The sequence below is a fragment of the Podarcis pityusensis genome (assembly GCF_964106645.2).
Source record: "Podarcis pityusensis genome assembly, chromosome: 13".
In the NCBI taxonomy this organism is placed as follows: Eukaryota; Metazoa; Chordata; class Lepidosauria; order Squamata; family Lacertidae; genus Podarcis; species Podarcis pityusensis.
Window position 1 is genome coordinate 44,586,455 of NC_138038.1, and position 21,549 is coordinate 44,608,003.

The 21,549-nt window shown below is 49.3% G+C and overlaps 1 protein-coding gene across 1 annotated transcript in view; it reads right to left on the reverse strand.

The window, feature by feature from the left end:
• The window catches only part of ARHGEF15 (Rho guanine nucleotide exchange factor 15), a 39,366-nt gene that overhangs the window by 5,348 nt on the left and 12,469 nt on the right, over window positions 1–21,549 (reverse strand). The window contains exons 2-12 of the mRNA XM_080977721.1: window positions 14,112–14,563; window positions 11,412–12,263; window positions 10,594–10,654; window positions 9,732–9,787; window positions 8,403–8,635; window positions 7,207–7,367; window positions 6,063–6,215; window positions 4,837–4,966; window positions 4,076–4,150; window positions 3,122–3,214; window positions 395–549 (exon numbers count right to left, since the gene is read on the reverse strand). Coding sequence (XP_080833847.1) covers window positions 395–549; window positions 3,122–3,214; window positions 4,076–4,150; window positions 4,837–4,966; window positions 6,063–6,215; window positions 7,207–7,367; window positions 8,403–8,635; window positions 9,732–9,787; window positions 10,594–10,654; window positions 11,412–12,263; window positions 14,112–14,514 — 2,372 coding nt within the window. The 5' untranslated portion in view covers window positions 14,515–14,563. The remainder of the gene's footprint in view (window positions 1–394; window positions 550–3,121; window positions 3,215–4,075; window positions 4,151–4,836; window positions 4,967–6,062; window positions 6,216–7,206; window positions 7,368–8,402; window positions 8,636–9,731; window positions 9,788–10,593; window positions 10,655–11,411; window positions 12,264–14,111; window positions 14,564–21,549) is intronic.

A 21,549-nucleotide genomic window follows, 5' to 3' on the forward strand; every position in this document is an offset into this window, starting at 1 on the left:
GCTTCTCTGCCCCATGAGTCACTTCTTAAGATCCCTTCCCTTCCCCATATTGACCCTGTCCAAAATTTGCATGCCCTTTCCTTTGTTGGGGGGCCAAGCACAACCTACTCAACCACTCCTTGCCAAGGAGAAAAAAATCCAGCGTGTTAGCTCAGCCTGGTGCTGATACCACCAAGATCATGGGATTGAACCCCATACAAGCCAAGAGTCGTAGGTCAGAGCATCTGACTTGCATGCAGAAGACCCCAGGGCTTAATCCCCAGCATCTCCAGGTAGGGCTGGGAATAAGTCTCCTGTCTGAAACTCTGGAGAGCCCCTGCACATAATACCAAGGGAGATGGGGCAAGACTCTGGTTGACTCCGCTGTAAGGCAGCTCGCTGTTTTTCAGCTCACCTCTTCCGCTGGGTGATGAGCAGCAGGTCGTTGAAGAGGTACAAGTAAATGGGGACCAGTTTGGGCTTGGTGCCAAAGATGGTGCCCCGGTGCACCACCTCCAACAGCTCGCCCTGTTTCAGCAGCTGCCGGCTCTGGGAGATGATGGGAACTGCCTGGATCAAAGAGAAATCAAAACAGAATTGAAGCCCCCCAAACAGGCCACCAACTTGGATTACCTTCTGCTGAGCATTTGACGTGTGTGTGTGTGTGTGTGTGTGTGTGTGTGTGTGTGTGTTCAAGTGTCAGGTCAAATGTTTTTTAGACAGCATTAACTTCATCCGATCAAACACAAAGGTGCTTTAATTATTTACAGGTTTTACACTTACACTAATTATTTTTAAAAAAACAAGACAACAACGGCCATTGTGAAACAATGAAATTAACTTTTTCTTTCCTCTAAGCAATGGGAAGCACCGTACTTTTCCGTGTATAGGACTATGTTTTTTTCTTTAAAAATCATGCTAAAAAGTGGGGGTCGTCTTATACATGGGCAGTGCATAGGGTGGACATTTGATTGGTTGCTGCCAAGGTTGTCAGCGGCTATTGTGCGTGTTATTGGCTGCTGCGTCAATGGGTAGAAGAAGAAGAGGAGTTTGGATTTGATATCCTGCTTTATCACTACCCGAAGGAGTCTCAAAGTGGCTAACATTCTCCTTTCCCTTCCTCCCCCACAACAAACACTCTGTGAGGTGAGTGGGGCTGAGAGACTTCAGAGAAGTGTGACTAGCCCAAAGTTGCCCAGCAGCTGCATGTGGAGGAGCGGGGAAGCGAACCCGGTTCACCAGATTACGAGTCTACCGCTCTTAACAACTACACCACACTGGCTCTCACCACTACACCACACTGGGTAGTGTTGATTGGCTGATGCTCCTTTATGTACCGTATTTGGGCGGTCGATTGGCAACTTATGCAGGCAATGTGACAGACAGGAGGCAGATTTAGCGATGCGTATGGGTGAGTGATTATCGCCCCCCCCCCCCAAAAAAAACCACCTCAACAACCCTGGGCAATCCTCTGCAAAAAAAGCTCAACAACTCTGTGCCATCTCCCCCCATTTTCTTAAATCTGAGACCCCCAAAATAGGGGGTGTCCTATACATGGGGACGTCTTATAGATGGAAAAGTACGGTAAACTTTCTAGAACTGTGAGTGATTAACTAACGGCTCTGGGCTTTCTTTGGCTTTTATCCTGGAACAAGCGGGTCAGCCTTGAGTCGCAAAGTCTAAAAACACCAAAATTAAAAACAGAAAGAAAGAGAAGCAATGGCAAAGCCTCACTTTTTTTTTTTTTTTAAGAGGTGGTTGTTCTAAGTGAGTAAATAAGGCCAGCGGGCTAATTTCTTGAGCATCCCTGACATCAAAGTTTCTGGGCATATTTGACAAAGAGTTGATGGTCAACTGGCAATATTTAACTGGTCTATTAAGAACAATATGGTGATCCCTCCTGGATCAGGCCAATGGGCCATCTAATCCAGCATCCTGTTCTCATTTTGACCAACCAGATGCCCACAATGGGAAGCCCATTCAGCAGCAGAACCTGAGCACAACAGCATTCTCCCCTCCTGCGGTTTCCGCAACTGGAATTCAGAAGCACACTGCCTCCGAAAGGGGTGGTGCTGACCAGCAAGCCAACTCAATTAATTCATTAATTAACTCAATTAATAATAATAATAATAAATTTTATTTATATCCCACCTTCCCCAGCCAAAGCCAGGCTCAGGGTGGCTAACAACAATAAAATAGTACAAACATTCTAAAATCATTTCATTATAAAATTAATTCAAATCAAATTGATGGCAACCATTAGGCTAAAGTTCTGTGCAGATTGCCAAAGGAGGGAGTCAGGCTGCGCCCTGACCAAAGGCCTGGTGGAACAGCTGCCTTGCAGGCCCTGCGGAAAGATGTCAAGTCCCGCAGGGCCCTAGTCTCTTGTGGCAGAGCGTTCCACCACATCGGAGCCACAGCCGAAGAAGCCCTGGCTCTAGGTGAGGCCAGCCTAACCTCTCTGTGGCCTGGGACCTTCAGGATGTTTTTTGTTTGAAGACCGTAAGTTCCTCTGTGGGACATCCCAGGAGAGGCGGTCCCGTAGGTACGAGGGTCCTAGGCCGTATAGGGCTTTAAAGGTTATAATTAGCTCAATTAATTAATTAATTAATTAGCGGAATGTGTATACTGCTTAACTGTAAATAAGATGTTCACAATGTCTATTAATAGCATGAATTTTGCAATTATGGTTACATTTACGTGCTGCTCTTCTTCCAAGGAGCTGAAGGTGGCGGCAGATAGGCAATGCTATTTTCACAACAGCCCTGTGAGGTAGGCTAGGCTGAGGGACCCCGGCCCAAGATCAGCCAGTGTGCTTCAAGGCCGAGTGAGGGTTTGAACCCTAAATTCACAGATCGTCAATGCTCCAATCACACGGATAGCGTACTGATTCCAGGGGACACAATCAAATTACATTATTTCCAAGGATTGGGCAAGGCACAGTTGTAAAGGAGAGGAAGATATTCGGAACCAAGCGGAGAAAAATAACGTAATGCGCTCTGTTACGCTGCTTAGCACAAGTCGCAAAGAGGAAGAGGCACAGCAATGTTTTCAACCCACAATTTAGGCAGGCAGAGAGGATCAGGGAAGAGCTATTTGGAGTGAGCCCAAAAGCAAGGCAGAGAGCTGAAGCCTTCCTGACCTTAAGCTTGTCAAACTCGATCTTGCTGGCGATGTGGATGAGCTCCTCCATGTGACGCATGCGGCCCACCTCAGAGTTACATTCTTCTATTATCTTGGTCAGAGATTGAGGGAATGGGAAAAGGAGAGAGAGGAGAGAGTCACGTTACTTGTGGTCATTGAGAGACTGCTGATCTACCGCAAAGGGAAGGGAATGCTTAGGAAACAGGCGGTATTAAAAATATACAAACGTGCAAATATCTGCAACAAAATGCAGCAGTGTGCAGCGCTCCAGCCAACCACACCCTTTCCAGAGTACAGTGGTACCTCAGGTTACATACGCTTCAGGTTACACACTCCGCTAACCCAGAAATAGTGCTTCAGGTTAAGAACTTTGCTTCAGGATGAGAACAGAAATTGGGCTCTGGCGGCGCGGCAGCTGCAGGAGGTCCCATTAGCTAAAGTGGTGCTTCAGGTTAAGAACAGTTTCAGGTTAAGTACGGACCTCCAGAACGAATTAAGTACTTAACCCGAGGTATCACTGTACTCCATTCCATTCCATTCTTCTTGGCTAGTAAACATGCTCAGTCCTCATCAGGGTAAATTTGGGTTCGTTTTTCTTCCTTTTTTTTTTTTTAACTTCTGCTAAACTTGGGATTTCACCCCAAATAGTCTGATACATCCCTCTTGCTTCACCCTCGGCCCCATTCTGGCTACATAGCCATTGGCACTTAGCACCTGACTATTGGGAAGGAGCAGGATTAAGCAGTGTAGTGCAAACAAGGCCATGGCTCAGTAGCACATCCGGTGCTTTGGGTGGCAAAGATTCCAAGGTCAACCGAGGGCATCTCTGGTTTGAGATGATATTTGGTAGCAGCGCTGGAAAAGATCCTGCAGAGCTGCTGCCAATCACAATAGCAGGGTTGACTCGGTCTGAGATGGCTTCGTAAGTTCACATAATCAGCGTCATCCTCACCTTGGAAACAGAGGACAAAGCTTTCATGGCGTTCTGCTCTCGCAGTGAGCCTTCTTCTGTCCGACGCAGGATATTCTAGGAGAAACAAGTAAAGTTAGAGGGGGAGGAAAAGGGGCTGGAAGAGGGGTTTCAGGTGCACCCTCTGCTCTTAAGCAATTGGACGAACGGGTGGCGCTGTGGGTTAAACCACAGAGCCTAGGGCTTGCCGATAGGAAGGTCGGCGGTTCGAATCCCAGCAACGGGGTGAGCTCCCGTTGCTCAGTCCCAGCTCCTGCCCACCTAGCAGTTTGAAAGCACGTCAAAGTGCAAGTAGATAAATAGGTACCGTTCTGGCGGGAAGGTAAACGGCGTTTCTGTGCACTGCTCTGGTGTGCCAGAAGCGGCTTAGTCATGCTGGCCACATGACCCGGAAGCTTTACGCCGGCTCCCTCGGCCAATAAAGCGAGATGAGCGCCGCAACCCCAGAGTCGTCCACGACTGGACCTAATGGTCAGGTGTCCCTTTAACCCCCTCCCACATTGACACATCTGCCACACAACCTCTGAGATTTGCAGAGGATTCTGGGAGAGCATCTCCCATTTGCCCAAGGTGCCAACAGCACTTCTACTGGACCTCGCTGAAGACTTGCACTGAGTGTGCCTTAGAAAACTCTCAATGCTCTCCCTCTGCAGCTACACGTTACAGGGGAAGATAGATAATGGTTGGCAGATGCCTCCAGCTCTACGATTCTATGGTTCTATGAATGTCTCCAGAGCCCCCACCTCTATGAGCATCTTGATCCGGGTGATCCTCTGGAAAGGAAGCAGCAGGAAGGACATGAAGGGGAGCCGCTGGCATTGGGGGAGCTCCTGGAGCCGGGTGACGACAATGGCAAACTGGGGGTTCTTCTCCCTGAGAAGGAAGAGAGGAGGCAGGATTGGATCAGGAAAGAGGGCTATGTCTTCCTGCTGCAGCGCCACCTAGAGAGGGGAGGATGGAACTTGCCATAGTTATATATGCCCAGGTTACACCCAGACTAGACTACAGCAGCACATTCTATGTGGGGCTGCCTTTCAAGGTGGTTCAGAAGCTTCCTCTGGTACAAAACACAGCTGCCTCGTTACTTGAGAGGGGCAAGCGATGGGGGCATATGAATGCTATTCTGTACCGGCTATGCTGGTTCATTTCCAGAGCTGATTTAAAGCGCAGGTGGTTACCTTTAAAGCCCTAAACCAGGGCTAGCCCTCCAGATGTTGTTGAACTGGAGAGCCCTGGCCTATCAGTGTAATAGTAATAGTAATAATAATAATAACATCTATTATTATTATTATTATTATTATTATTATTATTATATTTATTCCCTGCCTTTCTGCCTGACACAGGACTCAAGGCAGCTTCCCAATAAAAATAAGAACCATTCAAAACATAAAAAATTGGTAGCCAATACTGAGCTCAATGGACCAAAGGTCTGAATCCATATAATGCAGCTTCTTATGAACACACAAGCAAACAGCTATTCCATCAGGCTGCAGAGCAAAAGAAGAAGAAGGGCTGTTTCAGTGCCTCCACTTCTGACCTTGCCTCAACCGTCACATAGCAGGCAGCCATTCCACAGGGCTACCTGAACTGTCTCCGTCCCAGCTGGTCAATATTAGAAGGGTAACTTTAAGAACTGGTGCCTGAGCTTGTTTTCGTCCTCCTCCCTCATCTCCCCTTTTCCCTTTCATGTCATCTCTTCTAGATTCTAAGCCTGAGAGGGCAGGGACCATATTAATGCTGTTTTTCTTTTTCTGAAGCCACTCTGGAATACCTTTCAGCCCAAACAGCATGGTTTTTAAATGCGCTAGATAAAAAACAAAGACACAATCCGACATTGCTAGACCAACCGCAAAAGAAAGAAAGAGATTCTTTGGCTAGCGGCTCCCTATTCCCATCGAGAGACCTTTGAAACTATCAAGAGTCTCCCAACGGAACTCCTTTTGCTTCCTTCTCTCTTTCTGCCACTCACATGAGGCTGCTGTAGGTCTTTTCTTGGTACAGCTGGTTGCGCACGTAGTCAATGTAGACCGAGAAGTTCTGCTGTGCGTGTGTCTCCACTATGTCACAGACGTCTGAGATCTGCAGGCTCTCGGCCAGGCGTCCTTCAAGATCATGCAGAAATCTGCCAAAGGGGAAGGACTGGCATCATGAATAGCCACATATACCGTATTTTTCACACCAGACCATAAGACGCACCCAGTTTTTAGAGGGGGAATGCAAGGAAAAAAATATTCTTTAAAGGGAGCGCTGAGCAGAGCCTGCCTGTATCCCAGGCTCTGCTCAGCACTCCCTTTCACGAGCCGCGTGGAGCATGTGTGCGACTCTTGGGGGCTTTTCCCTGAGGGGAAAAGCCCCCAAGAGCCGCACACACGCTCCACGCGGCTCGTTAAAAGGAGTGCGGCTCTTGCAGGCTTTCCCAGGAAGTGGGTGAAGGGACTGAGGGGCTTCCCCCACCTCCCGCAAAAGCCAGCAAGAGCTGCGCACTGTTTAAAGGGAGCACGGCTCTTGCGGGCTTTTCCGGGAGGTGGGGGAAGGGACAGAGGGGCTAAGCCAGAAGCTAGAACAGCAAGAGGGAGCACTGCGCAGCACTCCCTCTCACTGTTCTGGCTTCTGGGATAGCTGCGTGAAGCCTCCTCAGGGCAGTGGGATTAAGGCTCCCCGTGCCCTGAAGAGGCTTTGCGCGGCTAAACCAGAAGCTAGAACAGCAAGAGGGAGCGCTGCACAGCGATCCCTCTCGCTGTTCTGGCTTCTGGGATAGCCGTGCAGCCTGCATTCGCTCCGTAAGACGCACACACATTTCCCCTTACTTTTTAGGAGGGAAAAAGTGTGTCTTATAGAGCGAAAAATACAGTGTGTGTGTGTGTGTGTGTGTGTGTGTGTGGGACATTCAGGAGAAGTGGGGAAGGGGCTGTAGGTCAGTGGCAGAGCACATGCTTTTCATACAGAAGGTCCCACGTTCAAACTCAGGGTTGCAAATGTCCCCAGACTTGATAAAAGGCAGGCTCCTATTTTCCTGCATAATCATAGATCAGTTTCCTTTACTTTTCTGGATAGCCCCATGGCGATATAGCGAAAGGGGACAGAAGAAGGGAAGAGGAAGAGGCAGAGCTGACCTTTCGCTGACCTCCTTGACTTTGCGGATGTTGGAAAAGAGGGTGCGGTGCTCGCGCAGAAGGATGGTGGCTGTCAGGTCCCGCGATTCCATAAAGTGCTCGATCAGCAGCAACAGGGAGCGCAGGTAGGACGCCTCGGAGGTTACCACCTCAAAAAGGCTCTGGACATGGCAGAGAGGCAAGAACCATGGAAAGGAGGATCAGTGGGAGGAGATGGGGAGGACTCATCACAACCATGGTTTGCTTCGCCTGTCGCACTTCGCCAAACCATGGTTAGCACGAATGTGCAGGCTGCAGAATGGGAGATTGTGGCCGCTTCAACTCTTTCCTGGTCATTTTGCTACTGTGCCATGCTAAGCTAGGCAATTATTTGGCCAGAGTGTCGCTCTCCTGGACAAATCACAAGCTGTAAATCGTACAGCAAACCTTGGCTGCAGCTCATGGTTAAGTCTGGAAAGGGCTAAGCCATGAACCAGGTATGGACAACACACAAACCCGAACTCTTTGTTAGTTCAGCATGGCGCAGCTTCAGAATGACCAGGGAGGAGCAGATTGGATGCAATCTCCTCTCTGGTTTGGAATAGCATGATGTGCAAACCAGGCCCGTGTGTGTGATGTGGCAGAACACAGCTAATCCTACCTATTCTATTTATCTTTCACTAATTAATTACTATGAACCATAAAAAGTGGCATGCCAGGAAAAGCAAACCTATCTACCACATCTCCCATGATGGGCCACTTGAGAACCCAATTAACTTGTATATTTAAAGCTTGGATTTTGTTTGCCCCGGGGTAAAATCAATTCATGCTTTTCAGACACTGATCAGCACCCAACAAACTCATCTGAAAGTGTTCTGCTTCCTAAAGTTTAGAATGAGCGATTAAAACACACAAAACAAACACATGCAATTTGTGAACGAGGAGCCACCCTTTTGAAAGTTGTGCACAATTATAAAATGACCCCATTTTTTTAAAAAAACCAAATAAACAGCGCTAATGGGTCTCTTCCAATGCTACAATTCTTTGGTTCTCAAAGTGTTCTGGGCTCAAAAAAGTTCTTCATTCAGTCTGAGGCTGTGGCTCAGCTCTGACTATGCACAAGATCCCAGATTCAGTCTCTGCCCATCTCCAATGACAGGATCTCACAGTGGCAGAACTGCAGGAGATCACTTTGCCCGAGACAACAGCCAACTCACCTCCTGCATCTTCCTTTCTTCGGGGCTGATATTTCCCAGAAGGCCGCTCTCTCGCACAGCGGGCAGCTCCTGCCAAAGCGTGCTGTGCGGGATGGGGCCCCGAGGCCCCGCGGGCCCTTCGCCAGGGGAAGGGCCCCCATAGTCAGAGCTGCTGAAGCTGCTGTTGCGGGGGACCGTTTGCCGCTTGATCTCCTTGGAGATGACAGCCTGGCGATACGTCTGGTACAGGGGCTCTGAGGAGGGAAGAGATGGGAAAGGGTTTCAAAAAGAGACACGTAGCCCCTCCAGACTGATGTGTGTTTTTTTGCAGATGTATTCTGTATCGCATCAAATAATAGTGCACTGGTAGTTGATCTGTGTTACTAGGCATCATTTCATCAGATGTCAAGGAAATAAGAAGCTATCCTATTTTTAAAAGACATCTGAAGACAGCCCTGTTTAGGGAAGTTTTTAATATTTAATGCTGTATTGTTTTTAACACTCGATTGGGAGCCGCCCAGAGTGGCTGGGGAAACTCAGCCAGATGGGAGGGGCATAAATAAATTATCATTATTATTATTATTATTATTTGTACAGTGGTACCTTGGGTTAAGTACTTAATTCATTCTGGAGGTCTGTTCTTAACCTGAAACTGTTCTTAACCTGAAGCACCACTTTAGCTAATGGGGCCTCCTGCTGCCGCTGGAGCACGATTTCTGTTCTTATCCTGAAGCAAAGTTCTTAACCTGAAGCACTATTTCTGGGTTAGCGGAGTCTGTAACCTGAAGCGTATGTAACCTGAAGCATATGTAACCCGAGGTACCACTGTATTTGTTGTGGTTGTTGTTGTCTTGCTGTTGTTGTTGTTCCACAAGGCAGGACTAAATAAACCACCAGAGCATTTCCTGAAAACCAGAAGCAATCTAATGGAAGCTAAGTATCGGGAGATTTGTGACAGACAAAAGGAGGAACTTCTTCACACTGCGCATGGTTAAACTCTGGAATTTGCTCCACAACACTGTTGCTGTATTAGGCAGTATAGAAATCTATGAAATAAATAAATAAGATGTAGTGATGGCCAACTTGGAAAGCTTTTAAAGAGAGGAGTGGAGGAGGATAGGTCTATCGGTGGCTAATAGCCATGACAGTTCTGTTCTACCTTCACTTTCAGAGACCTTATGTCTCTAAATACCATTTGGTTGGAATCACAAGTGAGGAGAGTGCTGGTCCTGCTTGCTGACTTCTCAGAATGGGCCCCTAGTTAGCCACTGTGAGAACAGGATGCTGTACTCAATGGGCCTTTGGCTTGATCCAGGTTCAACCCTTTTCCTGCACCAATTTCCCACTTACCATCCTGTAGGTAAAGTCCCCAGTCAGGGCCCTTTGGGGATAGCACCGAGCAGTGTCTGCAAGGAAGGAGAAGCAGAAAGAAACTAACTGGTAAATTATCTTAAGAGATGATGCCATACTGGTTGAACCAAGGATGATGGAGCAGTCAGACTGCAGGCTTGTAAGATCCACTTAAAAAATAAGTGGCTGAGCATCTGCTTTGCATGCAGAAAGTCCTTGGTTCAATACCCAACATCTCCGTTTAGGACTAGGAACGTCCCATGTCTGAAACCCCAGGAGAGATGCTGCCAGCCAGTGTAGATTATATTGGGCTAGATGGACGAATGTTAGAATGGACCTGGTAGAAGTTTAGGCACGTTGAGAGATTCTCTGGACAGGCAAGGTCAGCTAAGTGATCATACAAGCAGAATGCATGACAATCTCTGTGTGTGTTTATGGCACTTTTAAGTCCAGCCTCCTGCTTCAACAGACACAATTTGCAGAAGACGGTATCCCAACCCCATACTCTGATTGATGCAAACAGACCCTCTGCCCTCCTGAAAGCTGGGCTATGCTCTAGAAACCTGGAGTGATCCAACCAGTTCTGCAGAGATAACAGTGCAGACTTTGCTTTGCTTAGGTTACAACTCTCTCAAGATTCAATCTCCACTCCAGAAGGCAGTGGCTTGTCCAAAGTGGGGCAAGCTGACTCAAATATAATGCCTCACTTCCTATGTCCCTATATCCACTGTGAATCACCCAGAAATCTGGGCAAGCCCATCACAACATCCCCCAATCAAGATCAGCATCCTCTTTGCACACAAATACCCATGGACATCTTTCATTCAGGAATTTGCGGGCACGCGGAAGAACACCAACGCACCCGTCATTTGGGGTCTCCGCGTCAGAGTCTCCAGGAGTCGGGCATTCATTTTCGCAGCCATCTGGTGAGAGAGAAATTTTGCAGAGTTAGTTGAGATTGGGAAAGGAGCAGAGATAAAGCTATGTGTGGGCAGCAGGGTATTGCTCTCACTCGTTTTTATTTTATTTTAGGTAACTACCGTACTTTTCCATCTATAAGACACCAACATGTATAAGACGGCCCCTATTTTTTTTAACCCAAAATTAAGAAATTAAGTTGTTTAGCTTTTTTTGGGGGGGGGGGTCACTTCCACCAATGGCTCCTTGCCTGCCCGCCACTGCTGACCCCTTGTCACAGCCACTGCCAATCGCACACCTCACCACAGCTGCCAATTGTTTGCCCGCTCACCGCCAACAGCCCACCCGCCCACTTGCCACAGCCGCCAATCACCTGCCCAACTGCTGCAGCCAATCGTCAGCAGGCCCTTCCGCAGCCACCAATCACCCACCCAATCGCCGCTGCCAATCTCCTGCTTGCTGCTGCCATTAATCGCACGTCCCCCCTCTGCATTCACTATCCGTGTATAAGATGACACCCAATTTTTGCCTAATTTTTTTAAGCAAAAAGCATCGTCTTATACATGGAAAAATACAATATTCTGGGTAATTTTAGTCTTTTGTTATTTTCCTTGCTGGCCAATTTCCTTGGGACCTTTTCAGGAGGCATGGAATATCCTGAATAAATCTTAGCCTAACAAATCTCTTAACTCCACCCTTCTTATCCTTCCCAGGCCACCCCCCCCCCAATTATGTCTTTCACTTGCAGGGTGCTGTCATTACCTTGACACAGTCCTTCACCCAAGGGTGGTGGTGGCTGGGTTGGAGGAGGAGGCAGGCCTTGAGGCAATGGCGGCGGTGGCTGGGAGGGCGGAGGGGGAGTCATGGTTGTGGGCAACTGGCAGGAAGGGGGCAGGGGGGGCTGGTTCTGCGGGAGGGGAAGGGGCGCCTGCACCTGGGAGACGGGTGGCGGCGGCGGGGGCATTGAGGGGGGAGGCATGAGGAGCCCTTCCACTGCAGAGAGGAGGCAGGTGTCGCCTTGAGCTTGGTTCATCTCCAGCGGGTACTGCAGGGAACTCCGGCGAGAGTAGGCTAAAGGAACTAAGGAGTTGCGGGGCGGTTTTGTGGGGGCCTTGGGTGGGATGGCGGGGGGCAAGGCCTCGCCATCCAAAGAGGCAAGGGAACCCGCTTTGCTGCGCCGGGGGGGCTTGGGCATCAAGGGCGGGCAGCGCAGCGGAAGAGGCTCGGCGGTGGATCGGTACCCCGTCAAGACCACACCGCCTTCGGGGTGCCCGTTGGCCGAGGGAGGTGGGTCAGGGGGCTTCTTGCTGCGGGGAGAACGGCGGGATTTAGGGGGCCGCCCACTGCAGGCTGGGGGGCTGGGGGCAGCTGGGGCATTGAGCACCAAGAGGTGTTGGAAGACAGGCCCTCCCTCATCCGCAGAGGACGAGAGGTCAGAGGCGGGCCCGTCCTCACAGTCGGCCTGCTGGGAATGTGCCGGAACCCAAGCCAAGACCATGCCTGGCCGCTGTTGATGGCAGACGCAGGGGCAGCCTGAGGGGCAGGTGGCTGGCGACTCGACGCCGTTCTGCTCCACCACATGCGACATGGGCTGCTGGGGATCCTCACTGGGATCTGTGGGAAAGAGAGAAGCAAAAGAAGATAAAGCCCCCACCAGAGAAGAACAGCAGATCAAGTTGACGGATTATGCCGAAATGACTAAAATGACTGGAACCGTCGGAAATCAGGAAGACAAATTTTTAATAAGGAATGGGGAAAATTTATAATTTATCTTAAAAACCACTGTAAACAGCTAAAATCGTTAGTAGGATGGGAATAACACTTGTAGTTTAATGGTGAATTTTGGACACAATGGAGATGTAGACAATTTGGATTATCATAAAAGATGCAGGAGGAAATGGCTAACAATAGGATCCCAAAGGGGAGCAAGGGATTCCAGGAGATTCTTCGGAATCTTGTTTTTATATTGTATGTTGGATATGTGATTGTAAAATTTTAATCTGAACAACCAAATACATAAATTTAAAAAAAGAGAAGAGAAGCAACACTGGAGGCCTTGTCAAAGATAAGACAGAGCCTCTGCCGTGCAAAGGGATACTGCTTTAGATATTGCCATGCACTGAGGCTCAAAGATAAATGCATGAGAGGAATGGGGGAGGGCGGAAATGGAAGCGAACAGGGATCCTACAGACAGGGATTGTGGAATTTGGAAAGCTCAAGTAGAGTGTGGAAATTAACAGCTAGGACAGAGCTTTCCCAACTTTTCACGTTGGTGACACACATTTTAGACATGCATCATTCCACGACACTGTAATTCGGTTTTACTAGCATACTGGAGTTTAAACTAACCCCTTTCCAGTCCCGGGAGGAGCACCAGGAGAATTCGCACAACACACCTACACACCGCAGTCGACACACTAACATCTCACAACACACAGTTTGGAAAGCTCTGAGCTAAAGAAATGGAACAAACTGTTGTGTGAATGAAGCCTATTTTAGTTGTGTCCCCATCACACCTCCCTGCAAGGGCAATACTGACACTAAAGAGGAGAAATTCAACAGCTAAGGCCACCTCTCCCTGCACTGGTTGTTAAGGACAGAGGGGTGGTTGAGGGCAGAATGAAGTTGGCAAAGCAGCGCCCCATTCAGCCTAATGGACCAGCCTGGGCTGGTATGCAAACACACTTTGCTTGCACAATTTATACAAGCAGCAAAACAATTCACCATTACTTGGGGCAGAGATTCCAGTTTGGGATGCACGTGGCTTTCGAAGCATCCTAAGGCCTGCAGGGCCAGAGGTTACCTTCCAGCCAAAGACATTTTTATTTACCTTACTTTGAGTTCTGTATGTTGTATACTGCCTTGCTGTGTTTTCTAATGAGTGTGATCTATAAATATTTTAATACCGCATTGGCCCGAATATAAGCCACACCTGGATATAAGCCGCACCTTTAAAATTCGGGGGGGGGGGGGAGAGAAAAAAAGACAGTACAGAGGTACCTCAGCTTAAGAACTTAATTCGTTCTGGAGGTCCGTTCTTAACCTGAAACTGTTCTTAACCTGAGGTACCACTTTAGCTAAGGGGGCCTCCTGCTGCGGCAGCGCCACGGCCGCGCGATTTCTGTTCTCATCCTGAAGCAAAGTTCTTAATCTGAGGTACTATTTCTGGGTTAGCGGAGTCTGTAACCTGAAGTGTCTGTAACCTGAGGTACCACTGTACTCAAATATAAGCCGCTCCCTTAAAATTCTGCAGGCACTCACACCCGTTCCGTTTTACCGTATGTCTGTTTCAGCAGCAATATTGTAAAAACCAATTTTTGTAAGGTAGCGAATTTAAGCCTCACTTTTAACTTTTCATGGTCAGAATTTGGAAAAAAAAAGTGAGGCTAATATTCAGGCCAATGCGATAATAGGGAAGGAAGCCACAAACAGCCACATAGCCTTATAGCCAAGTTCACTTACCCAACTGCCCCTCCTTCCCCTCCAATATCTTCTCTTCCCCATTCTCAGCGACAGGCACCTGGCTGCAGTTCACAGCAGGCTGAGCCGGCTTCCCAGCCTCTTCCTTCTCCGTGTGGCTGAAGCGCACGACGATTTTACGAACGGCGCCAGAGTTCTGCAGCTTGTGGAGCTGCTGCTGTTGGCTGTTGCAGGGGGGATCAGCCGACCTGGAGGATCCATCGTTGGCAGCCTCAGTTGAGGAGCCCTCTGGGGGCAAAGGTGGGGTTGGACCACGGCTCAGCCTGGCAGAGTCCGGCCTGGGGGGCAAGTACGGTCGTGGCCTGGTGGGTGGGCGGGGCTTAATGATGCGCGTGGGTTTCTGGGTCGGAGGGGTCGCCGGAGGCAGAGGGTCCATGGAGGACATCTTCACAGCAGGTGGGTCATCCGCAGCGCTGCCGCCACGACTTCATTTCCTGAGGTGGGATGGAGAACAAGAGGCAGACACAATCAAGCAGAAGCCTAAATAATAACAAATAACATAATTTTATTTACCATATTTTTCGCTCTATAGGACGCACCCGGCCATAGGACGCACCTAGTTTTAGAGGAGGAGAACAAGAAAAAAAATAATTCTCCCTCTCTGCACAGAGCCCCATGAGTGAAGCGGCAGGAGAAACGGAGCCCCTTCCATTTTTTCTCCTGCTTCGCTGAAGGGGCGCAGCACAGAGAGGGAAAGCTGCGCAGCACCTCTCCAGCGAAGAGAAGCCAGGAGAGCGAGAGGGATCAGTGTGCACCAATCCCTCTTGCTCTCCTGGCTTCGGGCAGCCATCCCTGAAGCCAGGAGAGTGAGAGGGGTCGGTGCGCATCAACCCCTTTCGCTCTCCAGGCTTCAGAGGAAGCAACGCGAAGCCATGGAGCCTGCATTCGCTCCATAAGACGCACACACATTTCCCCTTAATTTTTGGAGGGGGAAAAGTGCATCTTATAGAGCGAAAAATATAAAGCGAAAAATATCCCGCCCTCCCCAGCCGAAGCCGGGCTCAGAAAGGCTAACAACAGTAAAATAATAATAAAGGCAGGGGGGAGGGAACATTTTTCAGCCTGACAAGCTGCCCGGGGGCGACTTGCATTTTTTTAAATGCTTCCTCACATTAAGCGAATGAAATCATAGAACTGTACATTTGGAAGCGTCATCTAAGGCAACCCTCTGTAATGTAGGAATCTCAGCTAAAGCATCCAGGACAGACGGCCACCCAACCTCTGCTTAAAAGCCTCCAAGGAAGGAGAGCCCACCACCTCCCGAGGAAGCCCATTCTACTGTTGAACAGCTTCAGAAACTTCCTCCTGATGTTTAGTCAGAATCTCCTTTCTTGCAACTTGAAGCCATTGACCACTTTCAGACCATTCCCTGCCATGCTCATCCTATGTTTGCTGAAAAGTCTGGTGTGTTTTGCTCATAAAGCATTCAAAAGACTGGATCCCCACCATCGAAAGTGGCTCAGCCTGCTCTATCACTTAAGGAGGGTGGTAGCTCAGTGGCTGAGCATCTGTTTTGCACTCAGAAGGTCTCAGGTTCAATCCCCGGCTTCCCTAGGTATGACTAGGAATGTCCTGATACGACAGACAGTTGATGTCAAGTCAGAGTAGACAATATTGAGTTGGATAGACCAATGGACTAACTCTGTAGAAGGCAGTTGGTTGTATATAGAGAGTGGGGATCCTTCTGAAACAACAGTAGAATAGACTGTGCCACTTAAGATGGAAGGAGGGAATGGTTTTTTAATGCGCTCTCGTGTTGTTTTTTCAAAAGCCTCTCTGCAAACGGGAGAATTAGCAAAGTCAGAAACAGGCTAGAATGGAGCCTTTGTCCCCGATGCACACACATTATTTTATTTGCAGAAAGTGCTTGTTTGTTTTAGCATAAGGGAAGGATTCACAAATGGTATCCCATTTCACTTGCAATTGTAGCCAGCACAGTCCATTACACCATCTCGTGACTCAGTCACATCATTCTGTTTAATACAGGCATGGGTCAAGGCTAAGTTTAAGAAGCTGGAGGGGCCCTGGACCCCTTGGGGAAGGAGGGGGCACATACTGGTCTACCAGCCCCAATTTACACTGTCCCACAAAGGCTATTAGCAGTATATATTCATGGGAAGTTGCCTTATCACACTGAATCATACTGGCTGTGTACACATACAGCTAGATACAGTGGTACCTCAGGTTACATGTGCTTCAGGTTACACACTCCGCTAACCCAGAAATAGTACCTCAGGTTAAGAATTTTGCTTTGGGATGAGAACAGAAATCGTGCTCCGGCGGCGCGGCAGCAGCAGGAGGCCCTATTAGCTAAAGTGGTGCTTCAGGTTAAGAACAGTTTCAGGTTAAGAACGGACCTCCGAAACGAATTAAATACTTAACCCGAGGTACCACTGTAGTTCTTTTCCTCAATTCGGATCGAAGCTGGTTTTGGAGGGGAAACACACTATTTCATAAGAAACAATAGGATAGATATGGATTGCGGCTAACATCACTTTCCAAACCACCAATGGGAGCATACTGGATGCAAAGCAACTGGGAGTGTGCACACTTGGTGTGGCAAAGATGTTGCCCTCCCATTCGTTGATGGACTACAAAACCCATAATCCCTGACCAGATATCACACTTACAGGGGCTGATGGAAGTGGTAGTCCTCAACATCAAGAGGCCACTACGTTGGCTGCCCCTGTTCCCACACAGACAGGCAGCGACTCTCTCCAGTGTTTTGGACCAGGGCCTTTCTCAAGTCCAGGGTGAAATGGGTGTCGTTGGCACGACAGGCACGTGCTCAGCCACAGAGCTACAGCTTTTCGCTCATGGGAGGCTGAGGCAAGAGCCCTGTAGGCAAAAAGCAGCAGCTTAAAGGAGGGATTGTGTCAACACCCCCTCAACCCCGGTTCAGGATAAAAGTTCTGGGCGTCCGGTTGAATCAGGCTTCCTTCCGGAAGCATTCCAGAGTCATACGCGAGGTCTTGGCAGCGCTTGCCCAAAGCCCTGTCGTCATCTATCGCTTGGACTAGGCCTCCACAACCTTGTTCGTTTCTGCTCTGCACGCAGGCAGAGCAACCTGCCCTCCGGGGAGCTGAAACACGCGGCAGCCCAGCCGGCTCTAAATGCTACCCCCCCCCTTGAGGGCCAGCTGCCAGAACAGGCCCTCCAGCCTGGCTAGCGCACTCCCGGGTGTGGCTGTCATACTTCCAGCTGGGGAAGTTGACCGCAACAGGGCTGCTCAGCCTGGCCAGAGGCTGCCCAAGGAACGTGGAAATAAAATAAGAGGCAAGTCATAGGAAATGGAGGAGGGGAGGCGGTTAGTCTGACCCTGATGCAAGCAGCAAAGGGGGATGGCAACTCCACCTATTTTAGGTAAAACATGAGGATGGAAAAGATCAGACATCCATTTTATTGTGCATTCTTGACGTTTTGCGCTTGGAGAGTTTATACGTGACCCTGTTTTGTGGCTGCAGAGGTTTCAGGGCAGAGATACGACTTCAGTGCATCTTGCGGAAACCCTGCAGCTTTTCATACTGCAAATGCTCCGGTTTTAATTTTTTGGCCCTCCTTTCGTCGCTCTATGGAGCAAGAGCAAACGTAACAACCTAAGATGCGCTTGCAGGATCAGGCCAGTGGCCTAGCTAGTCCAGCATCCTGCTCTCACAGTGGCCAACCAGATGCCTGCGAGAAGCCTGCAGGCTTCTAGGCGGCAATAAAGTCAATAACACGAGGCAAGAATCGCAGAATATCTCATAAAGTGGAATGACGTGCAGACGCACAGCAGGTTCTTATGGAGATGGTCCAGAATAAATCCACCACTGATGCACTAATATTGCACCAATGGTATGTGTTGCAGAATACAACCCATAAAAACAAAAGCCCAACTTCCAAGAGCCCTTGTCTGACTAGGATTTGGCAGAACAGGGTTCAAATCCCACTCAGCCATGAAGCTCACCGGGTGACCCTGGGCCCGTCACTGCCTCTCGGCCTAATCCACTTTACAGTGGTACCTCTGGATAAGAACGGGATCCGGAGCCCCGTTCATATCTAGAAGCAAACGTAACTAGCGACGGCACGTCTGTGCACGCGCGTGTCACTTTTTGCCGCTTCTGTGCATGCGCGTGACGTCATTGAGCGTCTGCGCATACGCAAGTGGCGAAACCCGGAAGTAACGTGCTCCGTTACTTCCGGGTTGCCATGGAGCGCAACTCGAACGCGCTCAACCCGAAGCACATTCAACACGAGGTATGACTGTACAAGGGTTGTTGTGGAGATTAAATGAGGAGGGGGAGAACTATGTATGTCTTGACCTCCTTAGAGAAAAAGGTGGGATATAAATGCAATAAATAAATAAGAAAATGACCAAGCTATGCATTGTAGTTGCATCAGCGGTGGCCAGCATGGTGCCCCTGCCCAGATATAACTGAGTACAACTCCCATCAGCTCCAGCCTACATGGCTGATAGTCAGGGATTATGGGAGTTGTAGTCCAACAGCATCTGAAGGAGTACTCCTGCATGGCATAATGACATGTCAACCAAAACCAGTTACAGTGATGGTAGCGAAGTAGACGCTGGTCCTTATTGGGACTGTGGGAAGGGAAGATTTGACTTTCCACTCGGAGCCATTTTCCTGCCAAACCTTTCCTGCCCACTCAAAGCTGCTATTCTACCAAAACCACCCCCGCCGCCATACAAGAAGTAAAAGTTGTAGACCTTTTTCCCCTCCAGGGCTTTTCTGTTTCTCTAAAGGAACTCACAAAACAGCAGTTGCTACTTGACCCAAAGGGACCGTGAAACCCACTTCAGTCCCTGCCCCTGCCTCCAGCACAAAAACATACCCAAAACATCCCACAATCAAGTGAATCTTCCATACTTCTGTGTTTGCATGAGAATCTCCCTCCCTCCCTCACAAACACGTCAAGTTTGTAGCCCTTATGATTTCCAAAAGATACCTGGGGGGTGGGGAGGAATATAGGGACTGGTGAAATTTCAAGTTATACAGGAGTGGGCCCTCAATGCATGAGTGTTTATATGGTCAGGATGCCAAACAAGGGCAGAATAGCTCAACCCTCCCCCTCCAAGAAGCGGTAACAAAAACTATGCCAAAGAAACTATTAGTGCAACTGCAGTAAGCTTGCATCACCGACTCCACTAAATACTCTGGCATTCCTCAATGAAGATTGTGGAGGAGGGCAGAGAGTACTATTACAGAGAGCACATACCCCTGTATAGATTCCCTTCATTTCAAATCCAATGCCACAGCTTCTATTTACTTCTGAGCCCAAGCGAGTGCCCTTATCAGCTGCATATAAACTCTCCTGGATCAAAAACTGGGCAGGGCTGGAAAGAATGTGCCAGTCGTCCCCTCCAAAATCCCCCCTCCCCGCATCCCAGCAGATTTAATTCCCAGGCCGACTGTTCCTTTTTTAAAAAAAAAATTGGCCTAGATCTCGATTCCAGAAAACACGTTCCAAACCCTGCCACACAGGGACACACCCTCGAACATCCCCAAGCACATACATACAACACACAATGCTCTTCCTCCGCAGGCTTCAGATTTCCAGTCTGTTCTCCTAGCCTCATCTTACCTGTTCCCATACCTGACGGCTGCGAAACCACGGCCAAGCAGAAGAGGGGCCGCTGAACACATGCAAACATGCACTCACATACATGCATGGCGGGGGACTGGCGACGGGGAGGTGGGGTGGCGAAGAGGCAGGAATGAATTTGGGACAGCTGTCTCTTAGGAGACAGTTGCAAGGATATCAGCTGCTGGGTATTTTGGGCCCGCCATGTGGGTAGAGAAAGTCAGGCTTTGTGCCTGTCAGGAAATAGAACAGCAAGGGAGGCAAAGGGGACGGGCCTGTAGAGAAAGGATGTGTGTGTGTTTGGAGGGGTACTGGTCGGCAACCGGCGGCCGTCAAACCGAAACACGGCCAGTGTAAAGTCCTTGCTTGGCCTGCTGCTCCTATTGGGCCCTAAAATCAAATGCCAGAAACCTTTAGCCCCAGCAGCTACAAGAGGCTGAGAAAGTGCCATGCAGGTTGAAACCCCCCCCCCAAAAAAAAACAACTGAATACAGCTCCTCTCCCCAATTGGCCCAAAAACGTGGCCTCACCTATACCACCCCCCAATCGTATATTTTCATACATATGAAAATAAAAATCAGTCCTCTGTGTGTGGGCTAAAGGGAAGAGAAAAGAGAGAGAAAATCATGGGAGGGAGGGTGCAGGAATGGAATGGAGTATCCTGGAAGAGGGAAGGACTGTCTGGCTCCCTTAACTAGGAGCACTCCAGTCTGTGGATGAGCAGTGGCGGGTTCAAGGCAGCCTGCTCTGCTCTTTCTCATTCCTGCATTGCAGGGGGCTGGACTAGATGACCCTTGGAGTCCTTATTACAGCTCTACAATGCTATGATTCAGTTGCAAGCCTCTCTTGTTCTCTCTGTGACCAATCACAAACACCCTCTGGGCAGCACTATAAGATTGCAGAGGAAGTCGGGAACTTCGGGCCTAGGGGCCGAATGTGCCCCCCCCCCCCCAGGTCTTTATCTGGCCCTCATAGCTCTCCCCAGGCTAAACCCAGGTTCACACACCCCAGAGCGTTTTTGCCTTACATGCATCCAAGTTTTCTAATAATGCTGGATGGAGGATAAGGGAGGAGTGTGCGAGTGTATGTAGAAACTAGCCTCCTGTAACAAAGGTAAATTTTACCTTTGTTGCTCTGTCACCTTCTGCCTTAAGCTCTGCCTTACCCTGGACTGGTGGCCCTCAGGAGGTTCGTGCAGAAGGGAATGTGGCCCTTGAGCTGAAATAAAAGGTTCATCGTTCCTGCTTTACAATCTAAAGCACTGAGTGTGGACTGAAAGGTTGCAGAGAGACTGTCTGCCCCGAAAACCACGCGACTCCCTTCCCCAAAGCCAGAGCTTCATCTTCACATCTTTTTGAGATTCCCTTTAGGCTGTGTCTAGGATTGAACCTGTACAAGCCACAGGGTGGGGGGCAGAAGTAGGAAAGGAAACGTTCCCCCTTCTGCTTCTCTGTTCAAAGATGACCTGCTTTATTTGCCTCCTTCGTTACCATTCGGGAAGAAGAGCAGGCCTCTCCCTTTAGCAGCAGGAGCGTAGGCCGCAAGAGTGCAGCGGTTGCTACGGCAACCCCGTAGCCGGTACCTTACCTAAGCTGCCCCCACCTAAGGCTTTCAAGCCTTTGCAGCCACAACGAGGGGCCAGAAATTCAACAGGAAAGCTCCCTCCACACCTGTTGAATTCCTGCCTGCTGTTTTCGCAATCATTTAGTGCACAGGAGCTTTGCTGGGGTGGAGTGAGAGGCTATCCTGCCCCCATTCTCTTCTCTGCAGCGGTGCAACGCTGCAGAGTCTTCTTCCTCCCTCTCTCTCCACCCCCTTGGCCAGAAAAGCCTCCGTTTTG